This window comes from Loxodonta africana, chromosome X, assembly GCF_030014295.1.
Source record: "Loxodonta africana isolate mLoxAfr1 chromosome X, mLoxAfr1.hap2, whole genome shotgun sequence".
NCBI classification, from domain to species: domain Eukaryota; kingdom Metazoa; phylum Chordata; class Mammalia; order Proboscidea; family Elephantidae; genus Loxodonta; species Loxodonta africana.
The window spans coordinates 136,058,107-136,084,473 of NC_087369.1; the positions used below are offsets into that span (position 1 = coordinate 136,058,107).

Sequence of the window (26,367 nt, forward strand, 5' to 3'; positions counted from 1 at the left end):
CCACCAGAAGTATATGAGAGTCATAGTTCCTCCACATTCTCACCAAAACTTAGTTTGGTAGGTCTTTGTAATTTGTGTGTAGGGGTATCACATTCTGGTTTTCATTTGCACTTCCCAAATAACTAATGATTTTGAGTATGTTTTCATGAGTATTTTGGCCAAATTTTTATAATTTATGGTAAAGTGTCTAAATATTTTGCCCATTTTTTATTAGATTGTTTGTCTTTATATTACCGTTTGGGTGTTGTATCTAAGAAGACTTCGTATAGCCCAAAGTCATGAAGATTTACTCCTGTGTTTTCTTCTAGCAGTTTGTAGTTTCAGTTCTAACATTTAGGCCTTTGATATATTTTAAGTTAATTTTTGTATATACTGTGAAATAGGGGTCCAACTTCATCCTTTTGCAAGTGGTTATACAATAGCCCTAGCACCTTTGTTAAAAAAGAAAAGAAAGACTGATCTTTCCCCGTTGAATTGTATAGGTACCCTTGTCAAAAACGAATTTATGCAAAATGTAAAGGTTTATTCGTGGACTCCCAATTCTATTCCATTGATCTTTAAAAAAAAAAATTTTTTTTTGATCTTCAAGGCTATCCTTATGCCAGAACCACACAGTTTTAATTGCTGTAACTTCATAACAAGTTTTGAAATAAGAAGTGTGAGTCCTCCAAATTTATTCTTCTTTTTAAAGATTGTTTGGGCTATTCTGGATATCTTTCATTTCCATATGAATGTGTTTCTAGAAATGTGTCCATTTCCACTAGGTTTTCAAATTCATTAGAGTACAATTTTTCGTAGTATTCTGTTATGATTCTTTTAATTTCAGTTGGGGCTGTTGTGATGTCATTTTGAGGTACTGTTGTGTGTGTGTTGTTGACATTTTGTTCCACTTAATTTTCTGTGCTGAGTCATTTTGCTTTATGTATTTTCTTTTCATTATTCTTGATTTTGTATTTGCCGAGTCTTTATGTTTTTCTTGTTTTTTATTTTGATGTGTAGGATTAGTTAGTTTGTGTTAGTGGTTGTATTGTGTCAGTTTTGTTTGTGGTTACCTTAATATTTATCCCTATTTTTCCAAGTTTAAATCAATCTTTTATTTCTTTATATCCCCTTGACTTCCTTTCCATATGAAAGATCTATGACTACATTATTTAATCCCTCTTTTTGTTTCAATGTTGTCATCTTTTACATATTGGCAACTCTGTTTCCCTATTTTCAGTGTTTTAGCTTTGATTCATTTGTGGCTTACCTATATGGGTCCATATCTGATTGTTCTGTCCTGTGTTCTAATCTTGGGCTGTTATCTGATGTTATTGATTTTCTAACCAGAGGACTCCCTTTAGTATTTCTTTTAATATTGGTTTGGTGTTTACAAATTCCCTGAACTTCTGTTTATCTGGAAATGTCCTAATTTCACCATTATATTTGAGAGACAGTTTTGCTGGATATATAATTTTTGGCTGACAATTTTTTTCCTTCAAGGCTTTATATATGTCATCCCATTGCCTTCTTGCCTGCATGGTTTCTGCCGAGTTGTCTGAGCTTAGTGTTATTGACTCAACTTTGTAGATGACTTTTCATTTATCCCTAGCCGCTCTTAAAATTCTCTCTTAATCTTTGGTTTTGGCAAGTTTGGGCAAGTTTGATTATATTATATCTTGGTGATTTTCTTTTGGGATCTACCTTGTGTGGGGTTCAATGAGCTTCTTGGATAGGTATTTTGGATTTCTGTTTCCTGTCTCTCTATGGATTCTTGAACCCTGTTAAGTTTGTCATTATGCTCTTGCATAACTTTCTCATGTTCCTCTATTGCTTTGTCTGTGTGTTTCTTGGCTTGTTCTGCATTTCGCCTGTCTCCTTCCTGATCTCTTGAAGAGCTCTGTATTTTAATCCTTTGAATTCTACCTCTGGTAGTTCCAAGAAATTTTCTTCCTCCAGAAGGTTTCTTGATTTTTTGTTTTGGCTGCTTGCTGAAGCCATCATGGCCTGCCTCTTTATGTGATTTGATATCAAATGTTGTCTTCGGGCTATCAATAAGTTATTATATTTATTTATTTTGTGTTTGCTTACTGCTTCCTAGCTTCTTGTTTTGTTTTGTTTTGTTTTGTTTTGTTTTGATATATCCATAGGCTAGTTGTGTAAGCTAGATTGATTATTGGTGCAGTTGAAACTCTCACACCGTGTCACCAGGTGGTTAGAGCTGTTACTATGTATGTGAGCCCAGGTGTCCATTAATTTTTCTTGTATGGATTCTGTCCAGATAGTCAGTCACCACGTGTGTGGTACAGGCTCTCACCTACAGTCCTAGACAGGCAGGGGTGATTGGAGTAGGCACAGGGATCTGGCTGCAGTAGGAGGTCATGCATGGAGCCAGGCAGGAGTCTGACACCTGATCCTGAGTATCTGGGAAGAAAACGTGTCCCTGTTCCCTAGAGCACATAGGTGGGTGGGTTTTGCAGCCAGACTATGCACACCCAATGTTGTTGATTGCAAGGACTGGGAGGCACCACTTATTCTTGGGGCCCTGTTGTGGGTGACTAGGTGGCATGGGTGGAACCACCAGACCTCAGGCCCCTGATGTGGGTAGGTGAGGACCCTGCTTAATGGGCAGAGTAGTGTCAAATGTCACAAATCTGCCACTCCACCTTATAACTGATACAGTTGAAATTAGGCTTCAGGTATATACTCTGTTGTACTGTGTTAATGAGGGCCTATGCTGAAATTGGCCCATGCAGGTCTATGTAAGGGTAAAATGCATTCAAAGTTTGTGGACCCCTTATGCCTGCACCTAGGCAAAAATATTCTGTGCCTGCCCTGAGTTCCTGGCTCAGGGGAGCTAGCAGATTATTTTTCCCTGTTTGTTAATTTGTTCCTTCTCCAAAGCCAGGAGAATGGCTGAGGGCATGCTATGGGTCCTACCTCTGGCCCAGGGGACGTGGCAATCTCTGAAGCTGGCCCAAGACCCAGTGCAGAGTGGGGAGAGGGCAGGTAAACGGGAGAGAGGTTCTTTCCAAAGGGGGTGTTTTGAGATCTGTGCAATAGGTTATATACATGTACTTATCTTTTGCTGATTGAGAGCTGGTTTTCAGTGTTTCTGGAGGCTCAAGTAGACTTTCTGCCACTCGGTTTGTCCTGATGTGGAAAACGTGTCCCAGATACCACTGTTTGCCTCACCACCCACACCAGCCACTCCAGCTTGCAGGGTGCTGGTTCCCGCCGGGTCAGGTCTGGCAACTCCTCACTGCTTCTGAACTGTCTCTCCCTCCGCCTTCTGTTCAGTCCAATTCCTCAAATTTTCCTTTGATGGTCAGGGCTCCTAGGTTGTCATATATAATCAATTCACTTGTTTTTTGGGGTCTTTGTTGTAAGAGGGATCAAAGGATGCGTCTGACTCCTCCACCATCTTGGCCCCACCTCTGTTTTTTTTTTTTTTATGTTTAACTAAGCTTGCATTCCTGTGATAAACCCCACTTGGTTAGATTTAGCTTACTAGTATTTTTGCACTTTTATTTAGGAAACCCTTGTGGTGTAGTGGTTAAGAGCTACGGCTGCTAACCAAAACCTTGGCAGTTTGAATCCACCAGGCACTCTTTGGAAACCTTATGGGGCAGTTCTACTCTGTTCTGTAAGGTTGCTATGAGTCAGAATTGACTTGAGGGCAATGGATTTGTTTTTGTTTTTATAAGGGATATTAAACCAAAACCAAACCTAGTGCCGTTGAGTTGATTCTGACTCATCGCAAACCTATAGGACAGAGTAGAACTTCCCCATAGAGTTTCCAAGGAGTGCCTGGGGAATTTGAACTGCTGACCCTTTGGTTAGCAGCTACAGCACTTAACCACTAAGCCACCAGTGTTCCATAAGGGATATTAGTCAGTATTTTTTCTTGTAGCATTCTTACCTGGCTTTTGTATTGGGGTAATGCTGTCCTCATAGAATGAGATAGGAGGTGTTCCTTCCTGTTGTTTGTCTTTTTTTTAATAGTTTAGGAAGGGTTAGTGTTAATTCTTCTTAAGTTTAGTATGTATCACCAGTGAAAATATCTGATTCAATACTTTTCTTCGCCAAGAGTCAGAATGGGCCACATAAATCAAAGACTACATCAACCTGAGACCAGAAGAACTAGATGGTGCCCAGCTACAACTGATGACTGCCACGACAGGGTGAACAACACAGAATCCCAGAAGGAGCAGGAGAGCAGTAGGATGCAGACCCCAAATTCTAGTAAAAAACCAGACTTAATGGTCTGGCTGAAAGAGACCAGAGGAATCCCAGAGGTCATGGTCCCCAGACCTTCTGTTAACCCAAGACAGGAACCATTCTCGAAGCCAACTCTTCAGACAGGGATTGGACTGGACTACAAGACAGCAAATGATACTGTTGAGGAGTGGGCTTCTTGGATCAAGTAGACACATGAGACTATCCGGGCAGCTCCTGTTTGGAGGGGAGATGCGAAGGCCAAGGGAGACAGAAGCTGGCTGAATGGACGTGGAAAAACACAGGGTAGAGAGAAGGAGTGTGCTGTCTCATTAGGGGGAGAGCAACTAGGAGTATACAGCAAGTTGTATATAAGGTTTTGTATGAGAGACTGACTTGAGGTATAAATTTTCACTTAAAGCATAATAAAATTTTTTTTAAAAAGACATTCATTGGTAAATTTTTGGTTACTGAATTAATCTCTTCACTTAAAGATTTGTTGAGGATTTCTATTATTTCTTGAGTCAGTGTCGGTAGTTTGTTTCTAGGAATTCGTCTAATTTATCTAAGTTATCTAATTTGTTAGTGTTCAATTGTTAATAGTATTCTCTTAAAATCCTTTATTATCCTGTAGTTTCAGTAGTAATGTCCCCATTTTTATCTCTGACTTTAATCATTTGTATCTCCTTTCTTTTTTTCTTTCTCAGTTTAGCTAAATGTACGTCAGTTTTGTTGATCATGTCAAAGAACCAACTTCTGGTTTTGTTGATTCTGCCTATTGGTTTTCTATTCTCTATTTCATTTATCTTTGGTATGATTTTTGTTTTTTACATTTATCTGCTAACTTTGGGATTCATTTGCTCTTTTTTCTAGCTACACAAAGGATAAAGTTAGGTTATTGATTTGAGATATTTCTTCTTTTTAATGTAGGCTTAAAATTTTGCTCTGAGGGCTGTGTTTGCTGCATCACAAAAGTTTTGATATGGTGTGCTTTTTTCTAAATTCTCTTGTGATTTCTTCTTTGACACATGAGTTCTTTAATAAGTTCTTTAATAAGTTCTTTAATAAGTAATGAGTGCATTACTTCATTTCCACATATTTGCATAATTCTCATTTTTCCTTCTGATACTGACTTATAGTTTGATTTCATTGTGGTTGGACAAGGTATTTTGTATAATTTCAGACTTCATATATGCTCTATCCTGGAAAATGATCCATGTGCACTGAGTAGAATGTGTATTCTGCTGTTGTTGAGTGGAGAGATTCTTATGTTTGTTAGTTCTAGTTGGTGTATAAAAAAAAAAAAACCTGTTTTCATCAAGTCAATTTCGACTCATAGCAACCCTATAGGGCAGAGTAGAATTGCCCCACAATGTTTCCAGGGAGCAGCTGGTGGATTTGAACTGCCATCCTTTTGGTTAGCAGCCAAATGTTTAACCACCATACCACCAGGGCTCCAATTGGCATATAGTGCTGTTTAGGTCCTCTATTTCCTTATTAATCTTCTTTCCAGGTGTTCTGTCCATTACTGATGTGTACTGAAGTCTCCAGCTATTATTGTATAACTGTCTATTTCTCCGTACAATTCTCTCAATGTTTGCTTCATATATTTTAGGGCTCTGTTGTTAGATGCATACATATATTCGTAATAATAAAAGGGTCAATTTATGAAAAAGACATATGATTATAAATATATATATGCATCTGACAGTTCTTTTCTTTCGGCACTTTAAATATCATTCCACTGCCTTCTGGCCTCTGTGGCTTCTGAGGAGAAACAGGCACTCAATCTTATTGAGGATCCCTTTTGTGTGATAATTCACTTCTCTCCTGCTGCTTTCAAGATTCTCTCTGTCTTTGGTTTTTGAGCGTTTGATTATAATGTGCCTCAGTGTGAATCTTCTTGTTTATCCTGCTTGGAGTTCATTGGTTTTATTGGTTCTGTAGTTTCATGTCTTTTGTCAAATTTAGGAAGTTTTTGTCCATTTATTCAGATAATCTTTCTATCCTTTTTTCTCTCTTTTATCCTTCTGGTTACTTCCATATGCGTATGCTGGTCTACCTGATGATGGTCCACAGTCCTTTATCTTCTGTTCACTTTTCTTCATTCTTTATCTTCTTCACTCTTCAGACTCAATAATATTAATTGCCTTATATACGCGTTTACTGATTTTTTCTTCTGACAGCTCAAATTGATGTCAATCCCTTCAGTGAATTTTCAGTTTCAGTTATTGTACTTATCACCCCCAATATTTCTATTTGATTTCTTTTTATAACTTCTATCTCTTTGTTGATATTCCCTTTTTTAATGTATCATGTTCCTGATTTCCTATATACATATATATATATATTTGTGTGCATGTATGTGTTTTCCTTTGGCTCTTTGACCATATTAATACTGTTATTTTAATTTTTTTTTCTAATAAATTCATTACCTGGGCTTCCAGGGTCCAGTTTCTGTTACTGTATTTTGTTCTATTGAATGAGCTTTTTCCTGTTTCTTTGTATGCCTGTTAATTTTTCATTGAAACCAGGACATTTGGATATTATCACATAGTAACGGTGGGAATCAGATTCTTCCCATTTCCCAGGATTTGTTTCTTTTAATTGTTGAAGACTGTTGTTGTTGTTAGGTGCCATTGAGTTGGTTCCAACTCATAGCAACCCTATGAACAACAGAGCAAAACACTGTCTGGTCCTGTGCTGTGCCTTCCTCACAATCATTGTTATGCTTGAGCCCGTTGTTTCAGCCACTGTGTCAATCTGTCTCATTGAAGGCTGTAGTCATCCATTTGTTTAGGTCCTTTCCTTAGCTATTTTTGCAAAGACTGCCTTCCTGAATGTGTGTCCAGCTAGTGTTTTCACAGATTTCTTTGAACGCATACCATCAGAGGAAAAATAAAACAACAACAAGAAAACTTATCCCAGTCTTTGCAACTGGCATGTGCTGAGGCTCTCCTTCAACACTTAGCCAGACTTTCACTGAGCCTAGGATAAGTCCTGAGCATGCATCTTGTTCTGGTCATGCAGGTGGCTTTTTCAATTCTACCACATACACAGTGGTTTTCAAAGCCTGAGTTTTCAGGCAGCCAAGGCAATTATAGCATTAGGTCATTGCCTGCTGCTTCTTAGATCTGTGTGAGTGCTGCAATCCAGAAAACCAAGATGAGTGCCTTGCTTCAGTCCTGCAAGCAGCTTCTGGACAGGTTAGAGCAGACAAACAATAATTTGCCAATAAAGTCTGTTCTGTTCCATGTAAAGCCAGAGACTAGGCTCCTCTCTAGTAGTGCAGACCACTGTTACACATTATGGTGGCCATGCTGATCGAGGAGGGAGTTGACACAATTGAGAAGAAAACCAAATCTTTTCTACTGTTTAGAGGTTGCCTTTTTCCTTGGTTCAGCATTTAATCAGTTACTGTAATCCTTTGAGAGGTTTCCAGAGTTCTGACAAAGTTGGTTCTGCCAGTTTCTGCTTGTGTGTGGGGTTTTGTTTGTTTGTTTTAGTATTTTTGTGGGGAGACAGGACCATGGAACTGCTTATGCCACCTACTCGCTCCAGACTCACATACAGCAGTTTGGGTGTATTGTTTTTTATTTTCATTTTTGTCAATGTATTTTCTAATTTCCTTTTTTGTGTCTCCTTTGACTCATTGGTTACTTAGAGTCTGTGGTTTAATTTCCACTTATTGGTGAGTTTCCCACATTTTTTCCTGTTAATGAATTCTAATTTTATTCCATTGTGGTTGAAGAATGCAGCTTGTTTTATTTATATCCTTTTAAAGTCATAGAAGTTGGTTTTAGGGCCTAGCATATGGTCTATTCTGGAGAATGTTTCATGTGCACTTGAGAAGAAAACAGATAGCTTGAAAGAACATAAATTTATTGCAATTTGTTGCCTCACATTTTTGGATGCTAGACCTCCAAATCAGGGTATTAGTCTTGTTGATTTCTTCTGAAAGCTGTGGAAAAAAAACTGTTTTCTCCTATCTTTTGGTGGTTCTTGGCAATCCTTGGCATTTCTTGGCTTGTAGGTACATCTTCACATGACACCCTCCTGTGTGTCTCTGTGTCTTTCTCCTCTTTTTAAGACACCACTCAGATGGGATTAGAACCCAACTTGGTATGACATGTTGACCTAACCTAACTGGTAACATCTTAAAGACTCTATTTTCAGATAAGGTCATGTTCACAGGCATTGAGGATTAGGACTTCAACTTTTTTGTGTGTGTCGGGGGTGGGGGGGACACAATTCAATCTTTAACACTGTCTCATATTATTTCCTTTCAACCTAAAGGACTTGATTTAAAGTTTGTCGTAATGCAGGTCTGCTAGTAATAATTATCTCTGCATTTTCTTTTTAATCTGAAAATATTTTCATTTTACCTTTAGTTTTAAGGGCTGACTTCACTGGGTATAGAATTATTGATTGTTGTTTTTTTTATGCATTTTAAATATGTCATTTGAGTGTCTTCTGGCCTTCATGCTTTCTGAGGAGAACTCAGCTGACAATTACATCATTGTGTCTGTGTATGAAATATACATTTCCGATTGCTAATTTTAATATCTTTTAGTTATTTTTTCTTTCTGCTGGACCTCTAAGTATGCAGCTGTGCCATCTAGTGATTTGTTTTGTTTTGATTATTGAGCTTTACAAATGCTACAATTTCCATTTGGTCTTTTTATAGCTGTCATTCCTCTGTTGGCATATATAATCTCTCCAATCATTAATGCCATATTTCCTCTGATTCATTGAATATACTTAAAATATCTTTTTTGAGATCTTGATCTTTTGAACCCAACATCTGTAACCAATCTTGGTCTATTTCTATTGACTTCTCTTTTTCCTATTTATGATTTCCATTTTCATGTTTCTTTGTATGTGCTATAACTCTTGATTGAAAATTGGACTTTGTTAATACATTGTAGATAGCCTGGAATGTGTTTCTTCTTCTGAGGATTACAGTTGTTTCATTTTGTTTTTTTCTCTTCTATTGGACAGGTAACTTTCCTAGTCTCAAACTGTAAAACTTGTTTTGTCTATATCCTGCAGAAGCTGATGCTGCTGTGCAATTTTCTTGGCTTCCAGCTGCTTCTTTTTTTAGTGTGTTTCACTAAGGTCTTTCTTATGCCTGTGTAGTTTAAAGATCAAGCAATAATTTTGTAGATTATTTACTCAGGTTTTGTACAGGTCGAGGAACTCTCTTGCTCAAATGCACAGCAAACCTGAAGATCTCAGTAGGAACAGAACTGTACTCAGATTGGACAGCCAAAAACATGTGCCTCATTGTTGGGAACTGTTAGGTGGTAGAATTTAAAGCTAATAGAGAAACTTGAAAATTAGTTGGTGCCTTAGTCTGGGTTCTCTAGAGGAGGAAAACCAGTGAGGCATGTGTGTGTGTGTGTGTGTGTGTGTGTGTGTGTGTGTAAAAAAATAAAAACCAAATCCATTGCCCTCAAGCCAATTCCAACTCATAGCGACCTTATAGGACAGAGTAGAACTGCCCCATAGACTTTCCAAGGAACGCCTAGTATATTTGAACTGCCAAACTTTGGGTTAGCTGCCATAGCTCTTAACCACTATGCCACCAGGTTTTCCATAGAGAGAGAGAGATTTATTTCAAGGAAATGGCTCGTGTGATTGTGGAGGCTGGCAAGTTCCAAATACATAGGTCAAGCGGCCGGCTGGAGACCTCTACTGGCTTACATCGCAGAAATCAGAGGTCAGGTGACAAGAAGAGTGCAGGGTTGAGAGAGAGTGAGTTTTGCCAGAACATCATTTATATATTGAAAGCAGGCTATACTCCTAAAGAAACTCCCCTTTCAACTGATTGGCTGATCACATCGGATCACATCATGGAAAGTGATATGGTTGAGTCTAAGTCTAACAGCTTGCTCTTTGTTTTCTATTTATTTCACCTGATTTTTTCCCACTGTTCCTTTTTTCTTGTTGTCTCTTCTGTGTATCAAATATTTTTAGTATTGTATTGCAACTTATTTATTGCATTATTAAACTAAGTTTAATAAGGTCTTTCTCACTTCAGACTTCAGAAATGTAAGAAACTTAAAACAGTATAATTTCATTTACTAAGTCTGTTCTTTTAGTGATTGTTCTCATGTATGCTATTTCTATATATGGGATAGGCACAATATTAAAATTAAAGTATTTGGCTTCAAAATGTCATTTGCCCTTTAAAAAAAGTAAAATGAAACAAAAGGTATTTTTTTAAGTTTACTTACATATTTACCACTTCAAGTGCTCTTCCTTCCTTCAGTAGATCTCAATCCCAACCTGTCTCATTTTACCTTTTCTTTCCAAATTTACATTTATTTCTTTCTTTTTACATTTTTGTGGTAAGAATACGCATAACAAAACATTTGTCAATTCAATGATTTTTTACATGTATAATCAATGACATTGACCACAATCTTGATATTGTGCAATCATTGTCCCTATCCTTTTCTGACTTATTCCACTACCATTACCGTAAACTCAAAAAAAAAAAAAACTAGAAACCCGTTCCCATCGAGTAGATTCCAACCCATGGCCATTCCATATGTTACAGAGTAGAATTTCTCCATAGGGTTTTCTTGGCTGTAATCTTCCTGAAAGATGTTCGCCAAGCCTTTCTTCTGTGGAGCTGCTGGGGTGGGTTCCAACCTTCGACCTTTGGTTAGCAGCTGATAGCAAACTGCTTGTGCCACAAGGCTTCTTTTAGCTGATGCAGAGATCTGTTTTATTGACTGCGTTTTAGTGACTGAGGTCACAATTTCCTCTTAGTATATCTATTCTTTTATATTATTTTATGCAAAGCATAGTAGGTGATACATGGCAAGGAGTGTGGAATGTTTCGTTTTCTTGGAAAGAATGTTGCACACCTGCGATTCTTTCATAGACTTTGTGGAGTCTCACCTTGTGGGTGTGCAACCCAGAAGTACACCCATGCATACTTCTAGGTCCTCCACTCTGCACAGCTCACTCCTCTCCTATACCTTGCCCAGGAACTTCAAGTTGTTTTCATAGTGTTGAACTCTAATCTCTGCCGTCTTAGTTCTTCAGGGTAGTCAATCCCTGCTTGGGCTCCACCTTCCCTGTGCCACAGTCAAGAAATTGTTTCTAGGCAGAAATACAGGGTAAACACAGGGCTTATCTTATGTGTTTCCCTTATCTCAAAAAATCATAATCCTGCATTAATTATTGTCAAATGACTGAAAATGGTTGTCTTATATATTCTGTCCGGGTTCACAGTTGTTTGGGGGATGGCAACTCTGGTACCAGGAATTCTGTCATGGCTGGAAACTGAAGTACAATTTTTGAAAATTTTTTTTATCGTTGTACATAGGTTTTGATGACTTACACTGACTTCGAGTTCCTTTATCATTGCTTCTATTATTAATCCCATCCAATGATTTTTTTATTTTAAATACTGCATTTTTCCAACTGCAGAATTTCCTTCTTTAGTTTTCACATCTCTCCTGAAATCCCCATTTCTACAACCACTATATTTATGATTCTCTAGTAGACTGTGTAATATGTTTATGGTAGTTATTTTAAAGTTCATATCAGCTAATCTCAATATCTTGATCATGTGTAGGTCTGTTTCTATTGGTTTATTTTCTTTTTGACTATGGGTCACATTTTTCTGTTTCTTTGTCTCTATAGTAACTTTATAAATATGCTCTTATTGAGGCTTTGTTTTTTGCTGTTTTAGATGGGCTTCAAATTTGTTTTAGTTCTAAAGCAAATCCTTTCCTCCTAAGGCATACTCCATCTGGAGTATCAATGAAAAGCCAGACGTGTTTACTAAGTCCTTCTAACGTGGCGCCATGCAAACTCCCAATTATGTTTCCCTTGTAGTAGACAACTGTTGAAATCTCTGCTCAATTCTTTCAACCTCCTAAGTGATGCTTTCTCCATGGCTTCCTTAGAGTCTCTTACCTACAGGATCTAGGTGTCAAGCAAGAATTTCAGGGGACTTTGTATTAAAATTTGGACTTACTCCCCACATGGTTCTTCCTTTCCCTGATTTTGCCCTTCAAATTCCAGCTGTTCTGGCAGTCCTTAATTCTGTTATCTGTCTCCTCAATTCCGTTAAACTAACACTTTCTGCTTGAGATCTAACCTCCATGCCACCCAGACTGGGAAATGTCCTCAGGCGAAGAGACATAAAAAATTGGAACTCAACCAGCATAGTTCCCATCTTTCAATGGCTGAGTATCCTGTAGTTTCTACCTGCTTTTTGCTCACTCTCAAGCCCCTAAAAACACTTGTTTGTTTAAATATTTTTCAGAGTTTGATTCTTATCAGTAGGAGTATTCGTCTTCAGCTATCCACCATATTTACAAAATGATAGTCTTTTCTCACCAGCTTTCATAGTTGTTTGTGGCAGGAAGTTAAAACTGATACCAGCTACGCCAATATAACTGTAACTGGGATTTGTATGTTTTGATGGTGAAAAAATTTGTATATTTATTTTAGCTAACCTATAACTGAAATTTGGGATTTACATCAATTACAAATGTAAGTAATAAACCAGAATAGTAATTTGCAGTATCTAACCATTATCACGAATAGGAATAAGAGATGTTTTTATACCACTTCAGTTGTGGCAGATATCTTGACATATAATTGATGCTCGTCACTATTTCAAAACTTCAGTAGTTATTAGACCCACCACTAGATCTTATCATTTAATGTGCTAAGATGTACATATATTTCTATTTCTAAAATGTATTTGTTTTTAATATTTTGATAATGGAATGTTAAAATAATTCCTTTGTAATTCCTTGCATGTTATTTTGTACATTCTAAAAGGTTATTCTAAGAAGGAGTCCATAGGCACAAAAATGGGTTTAGAACTCTTGTTCTAGGTTCTTCTTTGATCTTCTCTTTTCACAAAAGTTCTCCTTAAAAGATCGTGGCCTCATAATTAACTCTTGTAAGAAAAATCTTGTCCCCAAACCACGCTTGTCTCCTGAGTTCCAAACACCTATATTCACCTAGATTTTCATATGGATACCCCACAAGCACCTCCAAATTAATACAACCCAAATGAGTCCATTACCTTCCCTGCCACAATCCTGTCCCTTTGCTTATGTTCTCATGCTTAGTGGCAACCCCATCCACCTAAAGGCACAAACCAGGAATGTGCAATTACTCATAGACTTCTCTCTCTCCCTCACATGCCATATCCAATCAGCCCCCATGTCCTCTCAATGGAACTTCCTAAATATCTCAAAAATTTGCCTATCTCCTATAATCCTCTTTACCACTCCCTTAATTTAGATGCTCTTCTTCTTGTATTCTAATCTCTATCTTCCATCTGTTTTCTTCTGCTACCATCTATCCAAGTCTTAACTTTCTTCCTAGACCCAGGAATCCATCTTTTCTCAGGTCCTCAGGGTCTTGCTTCATTACCCATTGTCTTTTTATCCTGTATCTTCAAACTCTGTCTCCTGAATATTTTTCCAATAGCATATAATAGTTCAAATGTCTGATTTTGTCTTTAAGAAAAGGTCACTATCTACACCCATCTATCTGCATTTGTGATCCCTATTTCTCATTGCTTCACAGATGCATTTTATTTACTTTCTGTGCTTGCTCATTTTGCCACCTAATACTTCTTATCTCTATCCCCCTCTCATTGTTTTCATTTAGGCCTTGATATTTTTTGTCACCCATTCATACTACCATCTCTCCTAATAGGAAGTAATAGTCATACTCTGTCCTAGCATAATTCCTTCCAAATATTTCTGACTTTGCTCCTCAGGGACCTTCCTCCATCATTTGTAAGCTTTCTCTTCTGTATCTTTAATTTCTTCCACTCTACTGGATTTTTCCTCTAATGTGTAACTACCTTATCTTGGCTTAAAAATAACCTTGGTTTCTTGCACTTTCATTAACTTGTGTGTCAGACACGGTCATCTTCCAGTGCTACCTCAAATTCCATTGCTTCATGCCGTTAGCTATATTGTAGTTGAATACCAGGACCTCCCCTAACCAGCTCTCTGCAAATTCTTATCCAGGTACATTTTACAATCCCTGGGAATTCCTCTTGTCAGCTCATGGATTGTCTGCTCGTGCTTTCCTGTATATAATCTTCCTCTTTTAGGTCAACTTCTCTCAAATTCAATTAAGGATTTCTCCTTATTACTACCGTTGCAGTCACTATCATTTATTTGTGTTCTTGTTGTTCTTTTTCCAGTACTCTAATTTCTCCACCCCCTTATTTTCTCATTTTTGCTTTAGAGTAATTGTTGACCTTTTGGTCTCATATAGGTGGTTTTTTAATCTCTCTTTTTTCTTATCACTATTTATTATTCATCTCTTAGCAGTCTTTTTTCTGTCTTCACAACTCAACTGTAATTGTTCTCTGTATAATCACCAGTGACCTCCTAATTTTGAAACACACAGGAAACGTTTCCAATTCTAGACTCCTCTGTAACATTTCACACTGTTGATGATGCCTTCTTTGGAACATTCACTCCTGTTGCCTGTTACAAGATAAATTTTCTTTTCCACTGGATTATTTCCATGATGCTAACATCTGTTTTTCAAATTTTGCTGCTGGTACTGTTCTGATGTTACCAGAAGACGGCAAAAGAAAGTTTATTCAGACCAGGTTCACCCATGCACTAACAGTGACAACTATGTATCGACTGTTGCCTAGACAACGATTGTAAGACACCATCAGTTGCACGACACATCACAATTCCCAAAACACTAAAATCTGAAAGAAATGTGCATCTTCAAATCATTGGCATATGGTATTATTATGTGATTATTTGAAGGAAACTGATCTGTGTTGCCTGAATTCGATACTTAAAGAAATAATATAAACATTTTTATACAGCTGTTGAATTTATTTGCCTTCTTTGAAGTAATTTTACTAAATAGTACCCATTTTGATGGGCTTTTATGAGATTGGAATGGTATAATGCATGTAAAGTATGTGATGCAGATAAAGTGCCAGTCAGTAAGCATTCATAATAAGCACTCAGTGAGCGAGAGTTAATAGTAGGTTTTTTTTTTAGTAGTAGTAGTAGTAGTAGTAGCAGTACTATTTTAGTAGCAGTGCAGTATATTTTCAGTGATGCCTGAACTATAACTTTGTTACTGAATTAAAGGTTTTTAAAATGCTAAGTAAGATCCTGCATGTGTACTGAAGGTACTTTACTGCGATTAAGTAACTTTACTACAAGATAACCACTTTTCAGGGTTTTATGAGAATTGAATGAGATAATGCATGCAAAATACGTGACTTTATTAGCTGATGTAGTACCTGAGATTTTCAGCAGGATGTGAATTATAACTTGTCTTTGTTTTTTCTAATATTCTGAGGAGGATGATACAGAGTTCTTGAAGTTAATCTCAAAAAAATTAAGTGATTTCACCTAATAATTCCTTTATTCTACGTTTTTTGGTCTGGGTTGAATAAAATAACATATGAAAGCGTATAAAAATAGGAGTTTGGTGACGCAATTGTTAAATACTCAGCAGCTAACTGCAAGGTTGGTGGTTCAAATTCACCCACCGGCTCCACTGGAGAAAGACCTGGAGATCTGCTCCCGTAAAGATTACAGCCTAGAAAACCCTATGGGGCAGTTCTACTCTGTCACATGGGGTCACTATCAGTCAATAATTGACTCAACAGCGCTCAACAACAACATATAAAAAATATGTAATTCCTGGCTCAGTATATGACAAATAAGAAACACTCAGTAAAATGTAATTGTTTTTCGTATTGTAATGTAGTTATTGGTACCTGATATTTTTAATGGTACTTAATTTAAACTTTTCGTCTTTGGCCAAATGAAGGGTTTCAAAAATATTAAACAGTGCTCAATCATATTTACTAAACTTACTTAACTGTTCTGAGGTTAACGTCACCAAATAACATGTGCCTTTCAGAATTTTTATGAGAATGAATTAAATAATGCATGTAAAGTATTTGGTTGCTGGTATTGTTTCTATTTATATATACCTTATATTATAATATCACCTGAATTTCTACTGGTTGACAAATTAAAGTTTGAAAAATACTAAGAAAGACTTGATGCATTTGCTGCTTAAGTAACTTCATACAGTAACATAGAACAGCAGTTCTCAAATTCTTCGGTGTCAAGAACCAAAAAACGAAACCCACTGCCGTCGAGTCGATTCCGACTCGTAGCGACCCTATAGGACAGAGTAGAACTGCCCTGTAGAGTTTCCAAGGAGCGCCTGGTGGATTCGAACTGCCGACCTCTTGGTTGACAGCTGTCGCACTTAACAACTACTCCACCATGGTTTCCTCAGTGTCAAAAGCCCTTTATATTCTTAAAAATAAATGAGGACTCCAATGAGCTTTTGTTTATGTGAGTTATATGTATTGATATTTATTGTACTAGACATTAAAATTAAAAAAGTTTAAATTATATATGTGTCATTTCACTTTATATAACAATAATAAGCCCATTTAATGTTTAACTAGCATATCTTTATGAAAACTAAGTACATCTTCAAAACAAAAATATTAAAGAAAAGAGACGCATTGTTTTATAGTTTTGCAAATATTTTTAATATCTAGTTCTGTAGAAACAGGGCTGGATTCTCATATCTGTATCTGCATTCTACATGTTGCAAGATCTTGTCAAGTTTCTGAGGAAAATGAAGTCTTAAAGGAAAATAGTTGGAAAGGGAAACCTAGAGAACCCTCTAAAAGGTTCTCAGAGACCCCCAGGGTCCTTGAACCATACTTTGAGAACTGCTGACACAAGCCTTTAAATTGTTTTAAGTAATGAATGAATAATCTGTGCAGTGTGTTTTTTTGTTATTGATGCTGCTCTTGTTATTATTTATAATTATCTGATATTATCTCTACAGCAGTGGTGGGTATTATCAAAAGCTTGAATTTCTACTTGTTTTGTTGACTGCATTCATGGTTTCTCGTAAAAACAAGAAAAGAAAATTAATGATAGTATAACGTTGGTAAAGTGGCTAAACTACTTCACCAAATAATACCAGTCTTATACAGTTTTTGACCAAATTGAGACAATGCATTTTAAATCTGGAATGTCAGTAACATGCATAGCTCAGTGCCTGGCACATAAGATGGACTCAATAGATAAAAAAAAAAATTTTTTTTCAATAGATGGCAGCTGTTAAAATCACCCTTTCTTCAATGTACATAAAATTATACAAATAGATGCCAGGGAAAAGCTGGCTTCACATATCCAATAACAGCTTCAGTTCAACTGGAATGACCTATCTTCTCTTGTTTACTTTTGAAAAGGCACACCCTTAGGCCCCAAAGTCCCTCCTAGGAAGGTGAATAAATAAGCCATCTTTTACAGAAGGAAGCTAATACTATTCCAGAGCTGGGCTCTGTGGAACGCTGACTTCCGATGATCTTTTGGCCAGTGACTAAGGCCCTCCCTGGGTACTTCAGGAATCGCCAGGAATACCTAGAAGATTGTGCAGCATTTCCTGTGGGGAACTGGATCTCCACTCTAGCACCTGTTTCCTGGGCATAGGTATCTCTACCCTAGTCAATACTCCTCCAGAGCCTGAGAAAGTCCCTTCTGGATGCTAGAAGCAGGCACCTGTCTAAAGCTTAAAAGCAAGAAATGGAAGGAATGGTCACGGTGAAGGTGAATTCTTTAGACTAAGTCGCTAGCCTCAGGCTCTAGTTACCACATTGCTTGGGGTGGGGGCGGGGAGCAGAGGAGCAGTTCTCCTGCCTCTTTTGAGCCACCTCCTCCTCACACTTCCCCTGGTCTTACTGTGGGATCCTGAAAATGCACAACAGAGCTTTCTACCATATTGTGTCAGAAAATGGCTTTTTTCCCTCCAATTATACCTAAGTGATGAGTGTTTCCACTTTGGAGTCCAAGTCTTTTGCTCCAGAAGTAATCACATTCAAGGTTAACAGTAGCCACTAAGTCTTGGCGACCTTTTGATCTGAGGTTGTTTTCAGAAAGAAACCTCCAAATCTTCTTTCTCTTGTTTTCATGTTTTAGAACTTTTAAAACTTTTTGTTAGGGAAAATTCCAAAGGCTAAAAAATAGATAAAATTATATAATAAAGCCCAATGTATCCAGCTTCAACATTTATCAACTTACGGACTGTCTTGTTTCATCCATACTCACATTCCACTTCTCCCTTCCACATTATTTTGAAATAAACCCCAGACATCATAATACTTCATCCATAAATATTTGTGTGTATATTTAAAAATATAAGTACTCTTTTTCTACATAGCCACAATATTATCATCACACTTAAAAAATTAATGAACAATAATTCCTTAATACCATCAAAAAAAATCACTGTTCAGATTTCTAACTGACTCATGAATGTCATGAATATTTTTTAAAGTTTGCTTACATCAAGATCTCAATAAGATTCACACAGTGCAATCCTTTGATAGGTCTTTTAAGTCTCTTATATTCTAGAGGTTCTCCCTCCAATTTTTTCCTCTTACAATTTATTTATTTATTTTAAAGAAACTCTTCCCTCTTTTCTTAATCCCATATTGTTGTTAGGTGCCGTTGAATTGGTTCCAACTCTTAGCAACCCTCTGTGCAACACAATGAAACACTGCCAAGTACTGCAGCATCCTCACAATTGTTGCTATGCTTGAGCTCATTGTTGCAGCCACTGTGTCAATCCGTCTCATTGAGGGTCTTCCTCTTTTTCACTAACCCTCTATGTTACCAAGCATGATGTCCTTCTCCAGAGACTGGTCCCTCCTGATAACATATTCAAAGTATGTGAGACTAAGTCTCGCCATCCTCCCACCTAAGGAGCATTCTGGCTGTACTTCTTCCAAGTCATGTTTGTTCATTCTTCTGGCAGTCCACGGTATAGTCAATATTCTTCACCAACACGATAATTCAAAGGCATCAATTCTTCTTCAGTCTTCCTGATTCATCGTCCAGCTTTCACATGCATATGAGGTGATTGAAAATGCCACGACTTGGGTTAGGCGCATCTTAGTCCTGAGAGCAAGTACTTCAAACCCTCTTCACTCTCAGCAAGCAATACGCAGGTGACACAATCCCATATTAGTTTCCGGAATTCCAGAGAATTTCCTGCAGCCTAACCCTTCACCAAAACATTTCATTAAGGGTAGACTAGTACTGACCTTTTTCTGGCAAACTTGATCTGCACTCTTTCTAGAGATGGTCTTATATTTCTGACTTTGAAATAAAGGTTTTTGTTTTTGTTTATACGATATGCAGCTGGCAGCTTTCTTACCTACCTTTTTATAACTCTTAAGAAATGGAACCTCTGTGGTTCTGCTGCTCTCTATATTACAAAAGGCTTGTTGAAGTTCTCCCAAATATTTCATCAAATTTGGTGAGAAATTACCTTTTGCATTCCCCTTCTGATACCTGCCACTTTTCCCTCCCAGGGTTCACAGGTCTCTTTCCCAGGATCTGGCAGTGTATTACCTGAGAATACTTTCAATTTGCAGTGTCTCCTAATTTTCATAGCCTTTCCTACTTTCTCGAATGGCACAGCTAAGTTCAGAGTTGTAGGCATGGACCAACACCCCGAGGAGTCTTTATTGTATCACTTGGCCTCTTTCTCTAGAAAAAGGCCAGTCGTTTTAGAAATAAAGTGTTTAAGGAAGACCACGTAAAGATAGCTTTCCAAACACTCTCTCTTCCTTGTATCTTCCCAGAGATTCAAGAGATCAGCATTCTCAGCAAACTCTAGGAAAGAAGCACTGATCTTTTTTTTCTTCTTGACAATCCAGCCAAACACTCTATACCTGACTGCAGATGTTTCAGGTTCATCACAGTTCCCTGCTATTCCCTAAGGCCAGCAATTATCTCTGAAAGTCTACTCCCATCCCTTGTCACATTTCATGGTGTAGATATGCATTAGCTCAGCATTCCTAACAATTTGTGATCAAATCCCAAAAGCGAAATCTGACTTTGCCCAGGTTTCCACGTTCCAAGGGCACACAAGAAAGGACAAATTAACATTAAAATTATGGCTTTCACTTGCAAGGTATACCTAGTTATTGAAGCAGGGCCTCTTCAAGGTCTACCGTGGCTCTGTCTGCAAGTTCCCAGGTTTCTCACTGATCCTCTGGAACAAGATCACCTTCTGGCTCCCACCTCCTTGTGGACAGTTTTTGCCTCCAAGCCTATTTATTGAAGGAGGCACTTACCTAGGGTACCGCCTCTCAGTATTCTTCAATCAACTAATCAACAAAATGCTCAGTGTTCCACTCAGAAATGGGAAGACTGTACCTCTCCCTATCTCTGAAATTCACTCTGTCTCTTGGCCTTGAACCAACACTGCTTATGCCCAGAGTCTCACAAAAACCCTTGCGAAAAAAGAACTCTTGCAGTTTCTGTTTACAGACTATTTCTGTTTAGTGGTCATACCTACTCCCTATAGCACATTGGGCACCCATACTGTCCTCTCTCTCAGTAACTCCAGAGCCCTCAAGTCCCATTTCCAAGGGACTCAGATATAAAATTTCTTCTCCTTGACCCCTACCTTGGGAAAGAGGGGACGTGCAGACAAATGCAGTCAGCTATAAACTCATCTCAAACTCATCCCAGCCCACCCTGATGCATTATTATTACTCTGATAGGTGGTATATATCTCATTTTTATTGAATTTGGAAAATGGTATGCTAGAAGAAGGAATGATTGGCTTCATTAATGTCACTGAGTACAGGTATAAATTTAATCATTCATTCAACTAATACTTATTGATTGCCTTCTATGAGCCAGGACACTTCCAGGAACAGGAAATAATGCAAAAGAGATAGAATTCTCTCTTATACCCATATTTACAACAGTTCAATAATCGTAATTCCGTGCCTTCTACAGAAATTGGAGAGGGAAAGGCATTCCTAACATGCTACTATCAGTTTGTGCTGTGAATAGCTTTCAACAAAAATGAGCTCTAAATTTTTTTCAATAAAATGCAAATGAATGTATGCCATTTTACCAATTTATTCAACCCATTCAATAGGCTGTAACAATGTTCTACCTTTTAATTCCTGTAGGAGTATCAGTTCCTATCCCAGTGATTGGACTGAGGGACGAAAGCAAAGTGTTCGTGAACAACACGACCTGCGTGCTGAATGACCCAAATTTCGTTCTTATTGGGTCCTTCGTAGCTTTCTTCATTCCGTTGACGATCATGGTGATTACCTACTGTCTGACGATTCACGTCCTTCGAAGACAAGCTTTGATGTTACTGCACGGCCACACCGAGGAACCACCTGGACTAAGCTTGGATTTCTTGAAGTGCTGCAAGAGGAATACTGCTGATGAAGAAGACTCCGCAAACCCTAACCAAGATTCGAACCAACGCCGAAGAAAGAAGAAAGATCGACGTCCTAGGGGCACCATGCAGGCTATCAACAACGAAAAGAAAGCTTCAAAAGTCCTTGGGATTGTTTTCTTTGTCTTTCTGATCATGTGGTGCCCGTTCTTTATTACCAATATCATGTCGGTTCTGTGTGAGAAGGCTTGTAACCAAAAGCTCATGGAAAAGCTTTTGAATGTGTTTGTTTGGATTGGCTATGTTTGTTCAGGAATTAATCCTCTGGTGTATACGCTCTTCAACAAAATTTACCGAAGGGCTTTCTCCAATTATTTGCGCTGCAATTACAAGGCAGAAAAAAAGCCTCCAGTCAGACAAATTCCGAGAGTTGCCGCCACTGCTTTATCCGGGAGGGAGCTTAATGTTAACATTTACCGGCATACCAATGAACCGGTGATGAAGAAAGCCAGTGACAGTGAGCCCGGTATAGAGATGCAAGTTGAGAATTTGGAGCTACCAGTAAATCCCTCTAATGTAGTTAGTGAAAGGATTAGTAGTGTGTAAGAAAGAGCAGCACAGTCTTTTCCTACACTAACACTACAAGCGTAGGAAATTTTTCTTCTTTAATTCTTCTGTCAGACATAACTACTGTAAATATTGTTGTCTAAAAAAAGGGTTTTTATAGATAGCTTTGCAATCCCATACTTTACAATCATGCATAATAGTGAGATTTAGGGTTCTATATTTACTGTTTATAATAGATCAAAAATAACTTATTTTGATTTCTTGATGAATAGAGAACGTTGATTTTTTTTTCTTTTTCTCTCCTTCCCTCCCTCCCTCCCTTCGTTCGTTCGTTCGTTCCTTCCTTCCTTCTTTCCTCTTTTTCTTTTTATGGATAAGGAAATGTTGATGTTTATCTCAGGTGGGATTTGCAGGAGACCAGAATGATACACATGACAGTGGTTATATTTCAACCACAGCAAAATTAACAAATTCAGTGGAATCTTTTTCCGGGTTAACAGTAAATATATACTTTAAATTCTAGCTCAGCTCATGTGCACATGTAAACACAATAAGATAGGTTCTGCCTTCTGACACCTTGTCACATCTATCAGTTAGTCAAAGGCAGAACTTAACCTTGTTGTTACATATGGGGCAAAATTTGACATTGTCAGAATGTTGTGTTGATATTTTACTGCAATGTCTGTCCCCAAACATAGTGGTATTTTCACACAGCAGCTGGTTAACCAAGACTACAGAAGTGGAAGGATGGTAAGAGATCTACACCAACAGCTTTTCACTTCTTACAGACGATATTCAAATTCTGATTAGCAATTCTGAAAAGCAAACTGGAATTAGTGGTTTCATTCTGGTCCTTAGTAAATACCTAATTCCATGATTAAACTGGGAAATGAGTCCCAGGGCTGTTCCCCAATCCAGTATTCAACATCAATTGGGTTTTGATCTCCGGATCCTGGAAATTTGTGTGCTACACACAAAGTGAAATTAGCATTTCGAGCCTTATTAAAATATTTTCTTAGTTACAGTACCTCTATCTACAGGACCTGATTTCGTAGTCCATTTTGGAGTAAAACTTGTATTGGAAGCATAGGACGATCAAAACTTTGCAGGTGTTACTTGATTAAGGACTACAGAATTAGGCCCTTAGAATGTGCAAAAAAACTAATTAAAAAGAAGCTTTTACTGAACTCTGGGAATAACAGAAATTCAGAGTTTCCATTTGGATTTTAAACAAAATCGATCACACTTTCAGATCCTTCCAAACTCTCTAGTGCAGGCAAAGGCTGCAGCTAATTTGTGAAAGTGGCAAGCTCTTCATTGTACTGCAATTGCGTACCAGAAATTTAAATCTTTGTTAAAATATACTGTTGTGTTACAATAAGTGCTGGCCATCGTTTCATTCGTGGGCCTACTGCTCTCAAAAGAATTCAGTGCCATGTAATAGTTTGTTAACCATAAAAGGTTTTCAAGCATTGCTAAAGTCAGACCATTAAGTCTATGCTATGTGCAGAGTATACAAGTGTGTCCAGTAACTGTATTTCCATGTGTGCCCATTTTAGACAACTGTGGCTAATTTTCTGAAGAATTCATGATGCTCTTTCTTCCACCTGACAGTTACTTGCACACCTTAGAGTGTGCCTCTCAGTTTCTTGGAATTGGTGACTGCAGAATCTGAATTTCTAAAACTCTGGTGTGCGTCCTCAACACACAGCATAGGTAAATCCAACAGTCTGTCCCAGGGGCAGTGGGAGAGGTGCTGTATTTGAGGAAACTCATACAGTCTCTACTTGATTTGCAACACTGCCAAATGTCAGTCAATTGCTTGAGCATGCCCAGATATTTACGTGAAGGTAAAGTCCACCTGCCTGTTAGCTCTGTTGAACTGCATGTTAAAACAATTATATGAAACTGAATGAGTTGATCTAATTCTTACTGAGATGAAAATGTCTGAAGCAACACAGCATGCACTTAGCATGAGTTCTGCCCATACAGATGGTGCCCTGCATGGATGCCATGTATGCTGCATGAATCCATCAATTTGTATTAACGTAGGGCAGGGTAGCTGATATAAAAAGGACTACAGAAAATCCTTCAGCAGTCCTTAAGGAGATCACGCATTCAGATGAGAAGGATTGTGAGTAGTGGTGAAAACTGGAAACATCTGATTTCTTAACAATCAGGGCAAGCGCATAGCACATGTTTTACAAAGAAGAAAAATAGAAACCATGAATTTTCGAAAGCACTAGCAATAAGTTGAGTGATGATAGCTTACAGCACATTTGTTAATAATTCTTCTGTCATCAAGTAGTAGTATTTAATAGTACCTGGCAAAATATCTTCAAATTGTGTGCTATTCCTAAATTCCGTGCAGTTTGGTATGAAACAAATATGCTCATTTGGATATAAATCTTACAGTTCGGTGTTAAATCTACAAACTTTTATAAATGTTTTAAAAAAGTCCATGTGATAAATGTAAACGTGGTGAATTTCCCATCAAACAAATCATTTTGATGTACTATGATATATGTATATCTGTTTAATACACGTGCAACAGACTGCCTTATATTATTTCCTGTAAATCTTCTCCTTCGTCAAATGGTACTTTTTGTGAATGGTTGCAAAGTGTTGTCTTATTCCTGGCTCCTGTGTGTTATCCACTGCAGGTTTTTGTGATAAAATTAATTTATTAAATTTATTAAATGTTGCTTAATATGTCATGTGCCTGTCTTTCCCCTTTATCTTTGCAGGGGAAAATATACCACTTCACCTCCTTTTCATTGAAAATTATATTGAATTATTTAAAATAAGTTCACAAAGACAAATACAATCAGAAAATACCGCTCTTCCTGATTAGCTACAACACGCAGAGAAAAGACAATTAAGAGGTGTGAACAACAAAAACAGTATCAAGGAAAACATCTCCGACTCCTCATGAGCAGAAACACTGCACCCTCAAATTATTTCGAGTGCTTTCCTTACCCAAGCATTGGCCTGGGGTGGCTCACATGCTCTCCTTGCTCTAGGTGTTGTTACTATCTTATTCGCACCAGACTCTAAGCCCCTTAAGCACAGAAACCAAACGAAACCAAACCCATTGCTGTTGAGTTCATTCAGACTCATAGAGACCCCATAGGGCAGAGTAGAACTGCCCCATAGGGTTTCCAAGGCTGTAAATCTTTACAGAAGCACACTGCCATGTCTTTCTCCTGCAGAGCAGCTGGTGGTTTCAAAACCAAGCACTTTATCCACTGCGCCACTGGGGGTCCTAAGCATTGAAAGTACTTTGTCTATCTTGTTGATGGCTTTATCACCAGCATTTACTAGTCATTCTCTATTCAACAGATATGTATTGAACATCAACATGTGCAGGCATTGTATTATCTGTTCCTGTTGCTAAAATGGGCCTTACAACTCCCCATGCTTCAATCATGCCAGCGTGGCAAGGTCGCCTTAATTAAACTCAATCACAAATGGCTTTATATACCTCTGCAATCATCAAAGTCACAATACTACATAAGCCCTCTGTTCCTCCATACCTGGAGCCTGGGATGGTATAATACATTGGCCTTCTGTTTCAACATTTATGCCTTCCTGATGTTGGGTGAGCCTAAAAGATATGGGCGTGACTTCAGTTCCCTGAGAAGAAGGCAGGAATATCTCATTCCATTATAACCACGCCTGGGTTCATTCCTACAGTTGGCCAAAGAGATAAAGTTTGAACTGCCACCTGAAATAATAGAAACACTGCTGCCAAGAGTAAGGAAGGGGGGCAGAGATGTACAACTAACACCACAATAGCGTCACTGCTGCCATGCCCAGAGATGTCTTGTACTGTGGGAAGCTAGGGGCTACTCTAGCTCAAGAGTGAGGCAATGAGGAGAAACTGGAATTTCTCATGGCACACTACTGGAGTCAGTACTATCAACAGAAGTGGAGGTGGCCAAGGAAAGGCTGAAGCACTTCATCTCATAGGACTGGGAGGTCTCTGTAGTCTGAGGAAAGAAAGAAGCACGCTTCTTGCCAGCAAGTAGCAATAGGATATCTCATATCCACACAGGGCTTCTATAGCTCCCACCTATCCCAATGCAATTTACAAGGTTTAGGCCCATTTGTTCTGGTGTATTATTCCTAAATATATATTAAATATTACCTAGGGAGCTGGATATATGAGGAAGTATTTTTTATAAGCAACACCAAAAAGCGTAGGTGGCATCATAAACCAAAAAAAAAAAATCAAACATGTTGCCATCTAGTCGATTCCTGCTCATAGCAACCCTATAGGACAGAGTAGAACTGCCCCATAGGGTTTCCAAGGAGCGGCTGGTGGATTCAAACTGCTGACCTTTTGGTTAACAGCCGTAACTC

The 26,367-nt window shown here is 38.0% G+C and overlaps 1 protein-coding gene across 1 annotated transcript in view; it reads left to right on the top strand.

Moving 5' to 3' along the window:
- The window catches only part of HTR2C (5-hydroxytryptamine receptor 2C), a 149,533-nt gene extending 127,492 nt beyond the window's left edge, over positions 1–22,041 (top strand). The window contains exon 4 of the mRNA XM_003414794.4: positions 21,215–22,041. Coding sequence (XP_003414842.1) covers positions 21,215–22,041 — 827 coding nt within the window. The remainder of the gene's footprint in view (positions 1–21,214) is intronic.
- The last annotated feature ends 4,326 nt before the right edge of the window (positions 22,042–26,367 follow it).